General features: G+C 58.4%; 1 protein-coding gene across 1 annotated transcript; it reads left to right on the top strand.

Moving 5' to 3' along the window:
• Positions 1-3,529: 3,529 nt before the first annotated feature.
• Positions 3,530-6,253, top strand: PPIA (peptidylprolyl isomerase A). Its single transcript, XM_045864984.2, has 5 exons — positions 3,530-3,682; positions 4,530-4,560; positions 4,671-4,759; positions 4,951-5,123; positions 5,924-6,253. The coding sequence occupies exons 1-5, from the start codon at positions 3,614-3,616 to the stop codon at positions 6,054-6,056; spliced, it is 495 nt and encodes a 164-aa protein (XP_045720940.1). The 5' UTR covers positions 3,530-3,613; the 3' UTR covers positions 6,057-6,253.
• The last annotated feature ends 8,259 nt before the right edge of the window (positions 6,254-14,512 follow it).

Below are 14,512 nucleotides of genomic sequence, written 5' to 3'. Positions count from 1 at the left end.
CAATTAAATAAATAAAATCTTTAAAAAATAAAAATAAAATAAACATCCTTAATCGTGACACCGTCCTCACGTTCATAAATATCTTCTCGGTACCTGGTGGCGTCCGCGCCAGCCGGGCAGCTGGAGAACCTCCGCATCCTTCCCAGGCCCACCAGCCCCGGCGTGGGGGGAGGTGGGGGACAGGGTACCTGCTGGGACGGCGTTCCCCACACAGCCCCCGACCGGGACTTCCCGGTCAGCTCGCTCCCCTGAGAGCACACGGGAGCTGGGCTCTGCCCTAGACCCTCAGTGCCTAGACAAATTCCCGTCGGAGCCAGTGTCGTGGGCTTCCCCTGCTTGCTGCTGGCCTGCTCTGCACGGAACGGTGGGCTGCTGGGCTGGTCCCTGCGGCTCAGAGCGGAGGACCCTGCCTCATCCATGGGGCCCAATGCCAGCCACCACAAAGCACGTGAGTCCGGGGGCCTGGGAAGGAGCAGCTTGGAGGGGACAGCGCGGCGCAAGTCTGGGAGTTCAGAGCGAGGAGAAGGGGAGCAGTGGGTTGGGAGGAGGCAGGCCACACATGCAGGATGGGCCTGGACGGACAGCGGCCAGGAGAGGACAGACGGGTCAGGGAAGGAAGCAGGGTGCTGGCAGCCCTCAGGAGCCCGTCGAGGTGGGTGGGAGCGGAAGCGAGCCGCCCATCACCTGGCCACGTCCATGGGTGGGCTGACCGTCCCAAGCTGGGAGAGGCCGCTGACGCCCGAGCCGGGTGCAGGCCCAGGCCGGGGAGGTGTGGGGACACTGCCAAGCCCACTGAGGAGACCCACCAGAACCAGCTTTTGTGGGCCCTTTCATTCAGCACACGGAGCTGCAGCAGGCCTCATTTAGGCAGTAATTCAACACCCCTTCACTGAGCTTTGATTCTGTGCGGTGTTCTCAGGCACCCAACTCCGGGAGAGCGCAGGAAAGCATCCCAGAAAGGACCAAGCACAGGGGTGAGCTTTGCAGGTGGAGAGCAGGGAGGCACTGTGTAGGCAAAGGGTGAGTCCTGCAAAGGCAGGGGCGGTGCAGAGCAGCTCAGTGTGGCAAGAGGACCTTCCGCCTACAGAACTAGAACGCAAGCCGGCTGAGATGGGGCTGTGAAGGGGCTGCTTCCATCTGTCCTGGGGGCAACCAAGAACCTGGAGAAGTAGTTTAGCACAGGAGCTAAAATTTCAGATGATTTTGAGAAGGACCATTCTGGAAGTCCCTGGAAAAACTGGGGCCCAGTAATTAGGCAGGAGGCTGTTGCAGAAGGCCAAGCCGGAGCTGGAGCTGTGGGAAGGCCTGGGGAGGGAGGAGGAGGCTTAGGAAGGGAGGAGGAGGAAGAGGTTTGGGGCGAGAGGGAGGGAGGAGGAGGTTTGGGGAGGGAGGTGGCAGAGCTGTCTGAGCAGTTCATCCATGAGGAGGGGCGGGTGAGCAGGGAGGATCCATGGCAGCTCTGGAGGGAGCTGTGGGCTCTGGGGTTGGCCTAGAAGTCTCCTGAAGATCTGAGCCTCGGGAATGGGTGAGGCTGACCGGGGTGGGTGTGTAGGGAGCACCACCGGGTATAACATGTAACTGTGACTCAGGAGCAATCTGCAGGAGTTCAGGGGGGAAGGCAGAGCTGGAGACACAGGGGGAGAAGAGCCAAGGCCTCAGGGGAAGCAGTAGGGGCTTCGGGGACATGGTTGATGAAGGGCAGTGTCAGGGAAGGCCGGCCTGGGACAAAGCCCGGGACTGTGGACTCTGAAGTCACCGCTGGTCCCAGCAGCAGCAAGAAGATGGGACGGTCCACGCCAGTCCCCGGGCAAGAGGCGCACAGGAGACGAGTTACCCTCTTCCAAAGTGGTCTGTTTTCTTAATGTTTTCAACAACCTCGTTTTTCTCTTATTACGTTCTCTGTGGCTCAGAGACATTTTGAGAGAAGCATTTGTGCAGAACGCTCTATAGGACCGAGGTTACAGAGCCGTGCTGGCGGGCTTAGAACACCCCCAGCTAGCCGGATCTGGGCGCCGTTGAATGCAGTTGGGTCTGCTTCGAGTGTGATTCATCCAAACAAGGCAGGACAGCCCCACATTCCTGAGGTTCTGGGCCTGCTGATAGTTCACTCAGGAAGTCAGGTTCAACTGATAATGCTAATTCGGGATTCCCTACCACCCTGGCTCCCCCAGCATGCTCACTTTCCTGAGGGCACACGCTGCAGGCTGCTGCGGATGCAGGGAGCAGCCCCAGGGCCTTGCTGACCCGGTGATGTTACAAAGCAGGACGAGTGCCAGGGAAGTCACTTCTGCATTCACGCAGTCCTTCTTTCTTAGGACGGGTCCCTAAGGGCTGCAGGGCTCAGCGTGGAGAACAGAGAGCAGGGCAGGGAGCTTACGGCTGAGGGCCCTGAAGGCCTGGGGCACTTTGCTTCAAGCAGAAGGGAACACGTAGCTTCCTCAAGGTCACCAAGCACCAGGTGATGTGGGAGAGGGGAAAAAAAAGCAGTTTCCAGGTCTGGCTTTGGGAACACTCGCGGGCTGGTGACTGAGCAGCCACTCACAGGGAGGAGCCTCAGTTTCCACCGGGGACAGCGGGGGCCGGGGCGGCCGGGGCTGGGAAGCAGGGTCTGAAAGCCCAGCGCACGTGGGCTCCGGATGCAGCTGCAGTCCCAGCGCCGGCTGCCCGCGGCGGGGCGCATCCTACGGCGGGGAAGCCGTGCACATGGGGACACCGGCTTTGACACACGAACCTGCCACCGGGAACGCCGCAACTGAGTGGCCGACGAGGACCTGACGACCCCGCTTCCAGACTCTGCTCGGGGGTCGGGGTCACCGCCCGCGTCCGAGCCGGGGGTGGGGGCGCTCCCTGGGGCGCGGCGCCCACTCGGGCTCCCCAGGTCGAAAGAGGGCACGAGAGCGCGCCGCGACTCCGCAGGTACGAGCCTGCCAGGCTCTCGTGTCAACGTCCTCCTCCTGGAGAAAATTCAAGCAGACTGTGCAAGATATTTTCGGAAAGTAGGGCATTTTGGAAGCATTTCGTAACCTCCGAGACGGGGGCGGCGGCGCCTCCCGTGCGCTGGAGGAGGGGGCTGATGCCCGGGGCCAGCCGGCGCCCCCAGCCGCGCGCGGAGTCCGGGGTCGCGGGCCTAGTGGGGCGCGGGCGACCTTGGCGGGCGGCGCGACCTTGAGGCCTGCGGTCGCCTCAGTCGCCCCCTCTGTGCAATGGGGACACGCCCCGGCCGCCGGGCTGCCTAAGCCCGCCAGCGCCGTAGCCTCCGTCCCCCTCCCGCCCGGCGGCCCCCCGGGCTCCGCCGCCCCGCCGGCCCTCGGTCCCCGCGCCCGCACCCCGTCCCACACCCGCTCCCCACGCCGCAGCGCCGCGACGGAGCCCGCGGGCGGGAACCTGCCTGCGCCGCTAGCGCGCACGCGCGCCCCCGTCCCGCCCCTCCGGCGCCGCCTCCGCTCATAAGCCAGCCGCACCGTCACTCCGGCCGGCCCGCGCTCGCGATTGGCCAGGGCCCGGGCGCGCGACCGGCCGTGGGCGGGGCCCGGCCGGCTATAAAAGGGGCCGCGGCGGCGCTCGTGCCGCCTTGCAGACGCCACCGCCCGGGAGCCGCTCTCGCCGCTCAGCCATGGTCAACCCCACCGTGTTCTTCGACATCGCCGTGGACGGCGAGCCCTTGGGCCGCGTCTCCTTCGAGGTGGGCGGGCGGGCGGGGCGCGCCGGCAGGGCGCGGGCGGCCGGGCGGTGGCGGCGAGCGGGGGGCGCGGGCGGCCGGCCGGCGGCCCCGGCCCGAGGAGCGCGGGCGGCGCGGCGCCATTTCCTGCCGAGGGGCCATTTTGGGCGGCCGGGGGCGGCGGCGGCGGCGGGGGAGGGGCGGCGGCGGACAAAGGCGGGGCGGCGGGGCGGCGGGGCGGCGGGGGAGGGGCGGCGCGCACGTGCTCGGGCCGCGCGCCCGTGGGGGGCAACGCCCGCAGGCGGGCGGCGGCGGGGGGGGTGCTGCGGAAGCGGCCCGGCCCCGCCCCGCCCGGCGGAAGCGCGCGGCGCCCCCGCCTTGCGCCGACGACGCCGGCCCCGCCCGCCCAACGGTCCCCCGGCGGCGCACGCGGACGCGCCCGGCCGCCTCCCGCACGTGGCGCCGCGGCCCCGGCCCCCCGGGCTCTCCCGCCGGGGAGGGCCCCGCACCCCGCGCCTTGCGCCCGCCGGGCCGTGCTGGGGCCGCGGTGGGGCTTGGAGACGCTTCCTGGGCGGCTGCTCCCGAGGGCCCGGCGGTGCCGGGAAGCGGCCGCCCCGCTCGAGCCGACGGGGGGCGGCGGCTGCGGTCGGGGGAGGTCTGGGGCGTGTGCGCGTCTCGCGCTGCCGCCCGGCCCCGCAGCGCCGGCCTTCCGGCTGTCGGGAGCCGTCCTTCTTCGGGAGTCGCGATAGCCGCCGAAGGAGCCTTTTGCTGTCGTGGGAAAGCGAGCTCACGACCCAGGAGCCCCGGCGGACGCGGCGACCAAGCACCTAAGTAGCCCGCCTGTGCTGACTACCCTCCTTCTCTCTCGCAGCTGTTTGCAGACAAAGTTCCGAAGACAGCAGGTTAGTTTCCGCTCTCCGTTCTTAACTCGAGAGGGACCGACCTCAAATCTTGGGTGTGCGCGCGTGTGTGGAGACGCACGGACCTGGGTTTGCTGTTTTCTTTCGGACAGAGAACTTCCGCGCCCTGAGCACCGGGGAGAAAGGATTCGGTTATAAAGGTTCCTGCTTTCACAGGATCATTCCGGGATTTATGTGCCAGGTAGGAAACCCAGCGGCCCTGATGCGGGTGGCGCTCGTAATGTGAGCGCGAGCTGGAGCATTTCAGCCTGGGTGTGCATGCGGTGTTCCGACCATGTGGGTCTCCCTTAACCTCGAAAGGCAGAGGAAACTTGTGTTTCCCAGTTGGCCGGTTGCACTGCCAGGAGGGACAGGTTTTGCCCTTGTTCGCAGGGGGGGGACTTCACACGCCATAACGGCACTGGAGGCAAGTCCATCTACGGGGAGAAGTTTGACGATGAGAACTTCATCCTGAAGCACACGGGTCCTGGCATCCTGTCCATGGCCAACGCTGGACCCAACACGAACGGTTCCCAGTTCTTCATCTGCACTGCCAAGACCGAGTGGTAAGGGCAGAACACGGCAGAGGCGACCCAGGAGCCCTATCCCTCGCTTCTCCCCTTTCCTGGTTTCCATCTAAAGTAGCGGGAGGACCAAGAAGGCCACAGACTTGGGTCCCGTGGTACAGAAAGCAAGATCCTGGAGTAGCATGGGCGCCTAGCTGAGTAGTTCAGTTGGGTGCTACTTTGGGGGCCCCTGGCTGGCTCAGTTCCAGGGCCGTGGAACGCCTGATCTCAGGGTCGTAAGTTCAAGCCCCGTGTTGGGTGTAGAGACGACTAACAAAAACTTGAAAAAGTAAACGCAGACGACAGTGGTAACTTTTGATTGTCATGTGCTTGTTGGCTCTTTAGGGTTTTTTTTTATTTATGAGAGAGCACACGTGTGGGGGTGGGTGTGTGGAGCTGCTGAGGGAGCAGCAGACTGACTCCCCCCGCCGAGCAGGGAGCCTGACACAGGACTCAATCCCAGGACCCTGAGAACATGACCTGAGCTGAAGGCAGACACTTAACCTGCTGAGCCACCCAGGCACCCCTAGGGGTCCATTCTAAGTGTAGGATTTTTGACAGCAGTTGGAGAATATTGCATCACCTTTTGAGACTGATTCCTAGTCGTCCATGGTGTTGCCGTTGGTTTAGCTAGAAGGATGAAATGTTTAATGTTGAGTCAACATGAGCTGGTACTGGAGGCCAAGTACGACCCCCTTTGGATGTTCGTTGGGGTGTGGGGCCCCGGTCCCCTTCCTGCACAGTGTGAGCGGTTTCTTGGTCCCTGGCCCCAGCGGTGATGCTGGCTTTGGCGTTTGCAGGTTGGATGGCAAGCATGTGGTCTTCGGCAAGGTCAAAGAAGGCATGAACATCGTGGAGGCCATGGAGCGCTTTGGGTCCAGGAACGGCAAGACCAGCAAGAAGATCACCATTGCTGACTGTGGACAGATCTGATAAATCTGACTTGTGTTTTAACTACCAGACCATTCCTTCTGTAGCTCAGGAGAGCATCCCTCCGCCCCCACCTGCTCGAAATGCCCCAGAATCTCTGCGCTCTCGCTGCAGTTCTGCGGGCTCCACGGTTCCTTATCCCCAGGTCTAGCTGGATTGCAGAGTTCAGTTTATGATGATGAAATAAAACTTAAACCACAGTTGTCTGTCCTTGTTTTGGGAGGGCGTGTCCGTACAGCTTCGATTCACAGCAGCAGGTTTGCTCCCCTGATCCAAGAAATAACCGGCGCAGGGTGTCCCTAGAAGTATGTGGGTGAGGGGTACGTGGGCCGGGACTTGGCACAGGTGGTGACCAGGCTGGGCCAGAGCTCTGTGGAGGGGGACGGTGACTGCTGTAGGAGGCGGAGTCCTAAGTCCTGCAACCCTTGGTTTGGACGTAAGTCTGGCACTCCTAACTGGGGTGCTGGGTTTTCTCCATTCCCACATGAACTCCCGATTTTCTTTTTTTAAGATTTTGAGAACACAAGCAGGGGGAGAGCGAGAAGCCGGCTCCCTGAGCAGGGAGCTGGATGCCAGGGAAAGTGGTGGAGAAAGGCATGCAGGGAGCCCAGTATCGTGCCTGCCCCATGATGGGAGTCCCTGCCTCTGTTGGGAGCCTGCACTGTCCTGGTCCTGCAGTCCTGCTGTCGTGGGAACTTGATCATCCTGAGCCACGAGATCCAGTTGAGGCACGCCCCCCCCTCCCCCCCCCCCCCCCCCCGGGAGCTGGGCTGGAAACCAAGTGTGCAAATGAGCAGCGAGCAACTTGTGCAGGCTGTAGGGTCTGGAAGTGCGAGCTAGGTACACTCTGCTCCCCGCAGCACCCCTGCCTGCCGGGGGTCTTGACCCAGGAGCCATTTCTGTCCAAATGGGGTCCGAATGTTTGCAGTTTGGCTGCTGGCAGGTTCCCTCTGCACGAGGTGCTGGTGTGTCTGCCGCCGTGTCATTTTCTCCTGTCCTCTGCGGGGACGGGCTGTCCGGGCGCGGCTCGTGTCCGGGTGGGGATAGACCACCTTTCCTCCTACCGGCCTGCCTTGTTCCTGTAGCTAATAGGTTAGTCCTCAACCATCCACACCCGCTCAGCTGTTGTGTCCATTCAGCCGATCAATCTTGGGCAGTGATGCCAATGCGCGGTGCCAGGTGCCAGCAATGCGGGGACCTGAGTAGCTTCCTGTCTTAGCTGGTACCGTCCTGTTCGCACCTGGACTGAGATCCCGCCTGGTCCCGACTGGCTTTCCCGGAGAGCTCCGTTCCTGTGGGTCAGGAGTCTGAGCGCCCCCCAGCTGGGCCTCTCCGGGCCCGGGGGGTGGGGGGGTGGGGGGGTCCCGAGGCCGGCGGCGTCCAGCGGTGGAAGTCGTCACAACCTGTTACAGGACATCCCGTCACGGTTGCTATGTTCCATTGGGTCCGGCGCACACTCAGGAGGGGACCACCCAAGGGCACGTAGAACCGGGGAGTGGGGATCGCCGGGGGCCACCTTCAGAAGTTGCCCACCATCAGTGCATCAAGCAGGCCGGAAAGGAGACCAGCAGCCCGTCTGGCTTGCCCGTCCGCGCGGCATGCTCCTGGTTCCCTCGCCACAGGCAGCCGTGGTTCTGGTCTTCGTGCCTGGCCATCTCCTGCACCTGTGTGTCTCCCCGAAAACATACCGAGCTTAGTTTTCAAAAAGAGAAGCAAGCTCAGACCTGTGCAAAGTAAGGGTAAATCGGCACTCAGTGGGGCGCCTGGGTGGCTCAGTCGTTAAGCGTCTGCCTTCGGCTCGGGTCATGGTCCCAGGGTCCTGGGATCGAGCCCCGCATCGGGCTCTCTGCTCCGCGGGGAGCCTGCTTCTCCCTCTCCTACTCCCCCTGCTTATGTTCCCTCTCTCGCTATGTCTCTGTCAAATAAATAAAATCTTAAAAAAAAAATCGGCACTCAGTGAGGGAAGCCCCCAGGAGAAGGCCCGTCGGGCAGGGTCTGGATTACATTGTGGCCTCAGCGACCCCACGCCCGGGGGAGTTGGCCAGCCGTGCTCCCTGGAAGGCAGGGCTCACCCGATGCCTTCCACACCTCTGAAAAAGGGGCAGAATCCATAGAATCTGCGGTATCTGGTCCATATTCCGGTTTTCCCCATTGGCCTTGGAACGGGTTTGTCACGGCGTGATTCCCCTACAATTGGAATGCCTTCCATAACGCCCTTCTCTGCCCAGCCGAGACCCAGCCCAGGCCTCACATCTGGTTCTTCTGTGTCTCTGGTCTCCTTAAATCCACAACGGTCCTTCCACCTTTTTTGCATACTGTAATTTCTATTAACTTAAGAACTTTATTGAGATTATAATTATACACCATAAAATTCACCCTTTTTTTTTTTAAGATTTTATTTATTTATTCATGAGAGACAGAGGCAGAGGAAGAAGCAGGCTCCCCACGGAGCAGAGAGCCAGATGCGGAACTTGATCCCAGGTCCCTGGGACCATGACCTGAGCCGAAGGCAGACGCTTAACTGACTGAGCCACCCAGGCGTCCCAAAATTCACCCTTCTTAAAATTGTCAGTGAACTTACTGAGTTGGGCAATCATCACCCTAATCCATCACCCCAGGAAGACCCCATCCTTGGGCCCATGTGCTGTCCTGCCCACTTCTGTGGGGGTAGAGCGGGGCAATCCCAGGACCCCGGGATCATGACCTGAGTCAAAGGCAGATGCTTAACCAACTGAGCCACCCACGTGCCCCCGCCTGCACTTTTCTTCATGTCATTGGCTCCTTAAGTAGCTTGAGATGTTGACTTAGTGGAAAGTCCTCGAATCTGGAGCTTCCCGATGTCACTTGTCTGTGTTACTTACTTGCTTGTTCCTCTGGCTCTTGGATTTTCTGTAAACTATAAGTGAAGCTGAGAATGTTAGTCTCAAACTGACCTTTTTTTTTTTTTTTAAAGATTTTATTTAAGCGCCCGGCTAGCTCAGTCGGTAGAGCATGAGACTCTTAAAGATTTTATTTATTTATTTGACAGAGAGAGACACAGCGAAAGAGGGAACACAAGCAGGGGGAGTGGGAGAGGGAGAAGCAGGCTTCCCGCAGCGCAGGGAGCCTGATGTGGGGCTCGATCCCAGGACCCTGGGATCATGACCTGAGCCGAAGGCAGACGCTTAACCAACTGAGCCCCCCAGGCGCCCCTCAAACTGACCATTTTTAGGAGGAAGACTTTGTGGGTGATGCTGTGTGCCCTCGATCCTGCCTCTTGTGGGGTGCATGTGACCTCAGGCCGACCCCGCAGTGAGGTGGCGCTGCCCGCCGGTCGGCGCCACTGGAAGGGACTCTGTCCTCTTCTCACCGAGCAGGTGATGCGTGGGCGACACTTTGCTTCGGTGTGAAGACCCTGTTCCCAGACCTTCTGCCTGATTGCTCTGCTTTACCATCAGTTAATGACCTTGGCCTGAATCAATTACTCTGTAGCTGTAAAAATAGAGTAAATTTCGAATCTCTCCCTCTTCTGGTTACTGAGGACTCACGGATTTTTACTCAACCTGTTACAAACAATACCATTTTTGACGCTCACACCATCCCCAGTCTGACAGCACGAGCCCTCTGAGCTGACCTCTGTGTGGCTTCGACCTGGTGCCTGCAGTCACTGAGCCCTCCCTGGCCTGCTCCCACTGCTGCAGTTACAACAGGGTCTGTGGAGAGAAGAAGTAGACACATGCATCCAAAAGTCACCATCTAGGGGCGCCTGGGTGGCTCAGTCGGTGAAGCGTCTGCCTTCGGCTCAGGTCATGATCCTGGCGTCCTGGGATCGAGTCCTGCGTTGGGCTCCCTGCTCGCTGGGAAGTCTGCTTCTCCCTCAGCCCCTGCCCCTCCCCCTGCTCATGCGCTCTCTGTCTCTCTCTTTCAAATAAATAAAATTTAGGGGCGCCTGGGTGGCTCAGTCGGTGAAGCGTCTGCCTTCGGCTCAGGTCATGATCCTGGAGTCCCGGGATCGAGTCCCGCGTCGGGCTCCCTGCTCGGCAGGGAGTCTGCTTCTCCTTCTGACCCTCCTCCCTCTCATGCTCTCTCTCATTCTCTCTCTCTCAAATAAATAAATAAAATCTTTAAAAAAATTATTAAAAAATATATATATCAAAAACCGCATAATCAAAGCTCAGTTGCATTGTACAGGGAGGCTGCATGAGATGGACAGAGACAGACCTCTCAGCAGTTCTTAACTATCAGACTATCGGAAAGAACTTTCTCCAAATCCACATCTCAAAAGAATAACTCCATTATTCTTCCAAGCCAACTGGGATATATGCCTGAAAAGAATATTAGCGGGGCACCTGGGTGGCTCAGTCGTTAGGCGTCTGCCTTCGGCTCAGGTCGTGATCCCAGGGTCCTGGGATCGAGCCCCGCATCGGGCTCCCTGCTCGGCAGGGAGTCTGCTTCTCCCTCTGACCCTCCTCCCTCTCATGCTGTCTCTCATTCTCTCTCTCTCAAATAAAAAATAATAATAAATAAATAAATAAATAAATAAATAAATAAATAAATAAATAAATAAAATTTAAAAAACAAAAGTCACAACCTAACCTCGGGTGGATATATTCCTCTTTTCCACAACCGCACAGTTCGTCTGTAAGCTCCCGCTCTGGGCTCACTTGACAGTGCTCACCGAGGCGCATGGGCCGCGTGGGTACTGGAGGACCCAGTGTGCACGTGTGTGTTTGCTCTCCTCCCTCCTCCTCCCGTCCTCCAACTGGACTGTTTCGAAGCAAGTTCCAGACACGTGCACAAATGTCTTAGTACATACTGTGTCTCCAAAAGATGTGAATTTCCATTTTTAACATAACCAAGAATACTGCTATTTGCATCTAAAATAACGATTCCTTAATATCATCAACTATCCAATCACTTTCCTGTGTTTTCAACTGTCTCCTAGGTGTTTTTTATTCCCGGTTGGAAGAGTTTATCCCTGTTTATTAGAATGTGGATCCAAATAAGACCCATGGAGCTTGCGTTTTGAAAGGATCGCTTTGTGTACCGAGTGTAGACTGTGGGAGGTGGCTGGGCTCCAGGGGCCACTGAGTCATCCGGGCGAGAGGTGTGCCGGGACCCGTGCGAGGTGAAGATTAAGTGCACTTACTTTCATGGCAGGCGTGCCTTTTACTGATTGATTTTATCAACAAAAGCTGAGTTTATTCAGGAATAAAAGAGATTTGCAGGGGCACCTGGGTGGCTCAGTCGGTTGAGCGTCTGACTCTTGATTTTGGCTCAGGTCTTGATCTCGGGGTGATGGGATGGAGTCCTGCATCGGGCTTCAGGCTCAGTGGGGAGTCTGCTTGAGATTGTCTCTCCCTCTGCTCCTCCCCCACTTGCGCGCACGCACTCTCTCAAATAAATCTTCTTTTAAAGATTTTATTTATTTATTTATTTACTTGAGAGAGCAAGTGAGCATAAGTGGGGGTGGAGAGGGGCAGAGGGAGAAGCAGGCTCCCCATGGAGCTGGGAGCCTGACTCGGGACTCGAACCCAGGACCCTGGGATCACGACCTGAGCTGAAGGCAGACGCTTCACCACCTGAGCCACCCAGGAGCCCCATAGATAAATATTTTTTAAAAAATGATTTGCAATCTGGGAAAAACAAGCTGTGGCCAAACCCAAGGCAAGTCCTGCCAAGATTACTTTTTTTTTTTTTTTTTAAATGGGCTCCACACCCAGCATGGGGCTTGGACTCACAACCCGAGACCAAAAGCTGGAAACTGTGTAAATATCCATCACAGTGGACTAGTTACACGAATGACAGGAATTGGTTAATTTATAGTAGCCTTTCTGGTCATATTCCTTTGTTATCCTGAACTCATAATTTTCTTACCTACACAATTTTGCAAAATCACGCGTCCTGAGTGAGCACGACGGGAGAAGGGAGGGAAGTCACTGATGGGGATGTCATGCATTGAGTCCAGGCAGCGGTCACTCCCAGCTGCAGTGGGAGGTTTGGGTGCACCCCGTTCATGCGCACAAGCACTAGGTGTCCCCAGTCCCGTGGGCGACACCACACGGCTTGCAGTAACGGTGACCGTGCTTCCTTCTGGGGGCCCTGTGGTGGTCGGCCTGGGAAACGCCAGGATGCTAGCATTTTCAGCCACCAAGACTGTGCGCAATGTTCACATGTGAAAGGGATTTTTAGACTCGGGTTATCATATATGAGTTTCTCATGTGCACGGACATCTGGCGGATGGTTGAGCGCCAGTGGGGTGGTCTCATGCATTCCGAGGGGTCCAGCCCTGCCCCGTCCACCTTTGGGGGCACACGTTTCCCAGGAGCCCCCTCACTAAACGTCACTGACAGTCATAGGCTGTAGCTGTTAAAAAAAAAACAAGGTAGTACATCTCCAAAATAGCCTCCAGTAGACTTTAGATGAAGAAAATCAAAGTAAAGAGCAGGAAGACGCCATATAACATATGGTACAGTTTCTGCAAAAAGCAGAGTGGAATGTATTTTGGGTGGTCTGTGCCTAGAATACCCTTGGGAGCATCCAGAAGCGCAGGGTCCCCGCAGGCGCCGCCGTGCACCCATTTTACCTGTGTTACACTGTGAGAGTCTCAAACACACACGTTCTAAAATGAATCAGCAGCATTTGGCTCACTTCAAAATGTTTCATGTAGCCAAAGCTATTGCTTACAAAAGTCCATTTTGTTCATTATCCCTTAATTAGGCAGTTTTCAAAAATGAAATTTAGCTATCCGCACGTTCAGAAGGCCTGTCCTAAGCCCTCCCCGCTTCACCTCGTCCTCTCCGAGCGCAGCAGGCTCGTCCGTCGGCTCTCAGACCGCAGCCTCCCCATCGGGGTCACCGTGTGGACGCGGGAACAGCACGGAGGCAGAAAGCCGAGCAGCACTCACCCAGCACCATCCCCTTCGTGAGACATTCCCACCTCCCCTTCCTGCGAAACGTGCTCCTGCGGGCGTCCTCCCTGGAGCGCCTGGTCCTGTCCCCACGGCTGGCAAGGCCCTCTCTGTCACTTGCCCAAACCTTCTGGGGTCTTCCAACCCCTCGGCTGAGCTCTCTTCATCTGAGCTCGCAGGTGTTCGTATTTGGACCCTTTTGAACATTTCAAAACCTTTTTTAAAAATTTTAAACCCTTTGAGGGACGCCTGGGTGGCTCAGTGGATTGAGCGTCTGCCTTTGGCTGAGGTCGTCATCCCAGGGTCCTGGGATCGAGTCCCACATTGGGCTCCTTCCTCGACGGGGAGCCTGCTTCTCCCTCTGCCTGCCGCTCCTTCTGCTTGTGCTCACTCTCTCTCTGACAAATAAATAAAATAAAATAAAATCTTAAAAAAAAATTTTTTTTAAACCCTTTGAACAAATCTTAGAAGGTGTCACTGGATAAAGCAGCCTGTGGACAGCGGGAGGGAGCGCACCAGTGCTCGGGGCCCAGTCGGAGGCAGCACGTGGCCTGGCGCGCCCGTCCTTGAGTGCGGCCACCAGGGAGCCACTGGCGGCCTTCACGCAGAGCGTGGCTGACTCGCAGTACAGCGAGGAGCCAGGGGCGGCAGGAGCCGAAGCCGGCAGCGGAGGACCCGGCAGAGGGACGGGCTTCCCCGTGTGCGTTGACTCGGCCTAGGAGCTGGGTGTGATACACTAGAAGGGACGCATCTGGGGGCCGTGAACCTGGCAGTGATGCGTCACACGGGTTGAGACAGGGAGGCTGGGCAGGAGGCGAGCACGGCGGCCTGGGTGGTGAGCGGGGAAGGGTCCACCTTGGGGCATGAGCAGGAAGAACCGTAAGCATCCGAGATCAGGATGCATGCTCTAGAAAGCAGGAATTCAAAACCGGACTCCCGTGAAACATGTGGGAAGTATGGAGGCTGTGCTCACCGGTGGGGCAGAGGACAGGGGCGCAGGGGAGGGAGGACATGGGATGGGAATCGAGCGAGACTGAGGCCACTGATGGAACCGGGAGATAAAGGGAAGCTTGCCTGGGGGCTGGGAGGGACTCGCGGGGCTGGCTGGACACTGGCCAGCGAGGCTGTGTGCAGGGAGGGTCCTCTGAGTCCTGCCTCCGGCCTCGCCGGCAGGAGGCGCTGCGTCTGTGCGCGGAGGCTCACGAGCATCCCACACGTGCACATTCTAGGGCGCTTTGTAACCCACCAGACAAACAGGCAAAGGTCATCTTGGGCTCTCTGTGCGAGCTGTTAGACTGAGCTATTTCAAGTGATGTCCAGACCTGTGTTAATCAGCCCTCGCGTGCCGTGGTGCCCTTCGCGCCACCAGGGCCTGGAACCCGCAGCCAGACTGGCCTGAGTTCAAACTCCAGCTCTGCGGCCCCGGCCGGAGCCAGCGAGAGGAAGTCTGTGGATCCGGATTTCTTCGCTTTCTCGGATTGATTTAGGGGGTTAGAGACAAATCCACAGAAGGCATGTGGGGAGTTTTCGAAGAAAACGTGTAGTGACCTTCCCTATCTACAGAAAAGAA

The sequence above is a fragment of the Mirounga angustirostris genome, unplaced genomic scaffold (genome assembly GCF_029215605.1).
Source record: "Mirounga angustirostris isolate CCGP_5_RB_7025 unplaced genomic scaffold, mMirAng1.0.hap1 SCAF_12, whole genome shotgun sequence".
Classification (NCBI taxonomy): Eukaryota; Metazoa; Chordata; class Mammalia; order Carnivora; family Phocidae; genus Mirounga; species Mirounga angustirostris.
The sequence above is the reverse complement of the archived record's forward strand: the minus strand, read 5'-3'. Positions and strand labels throughout refer to the sequence as shown.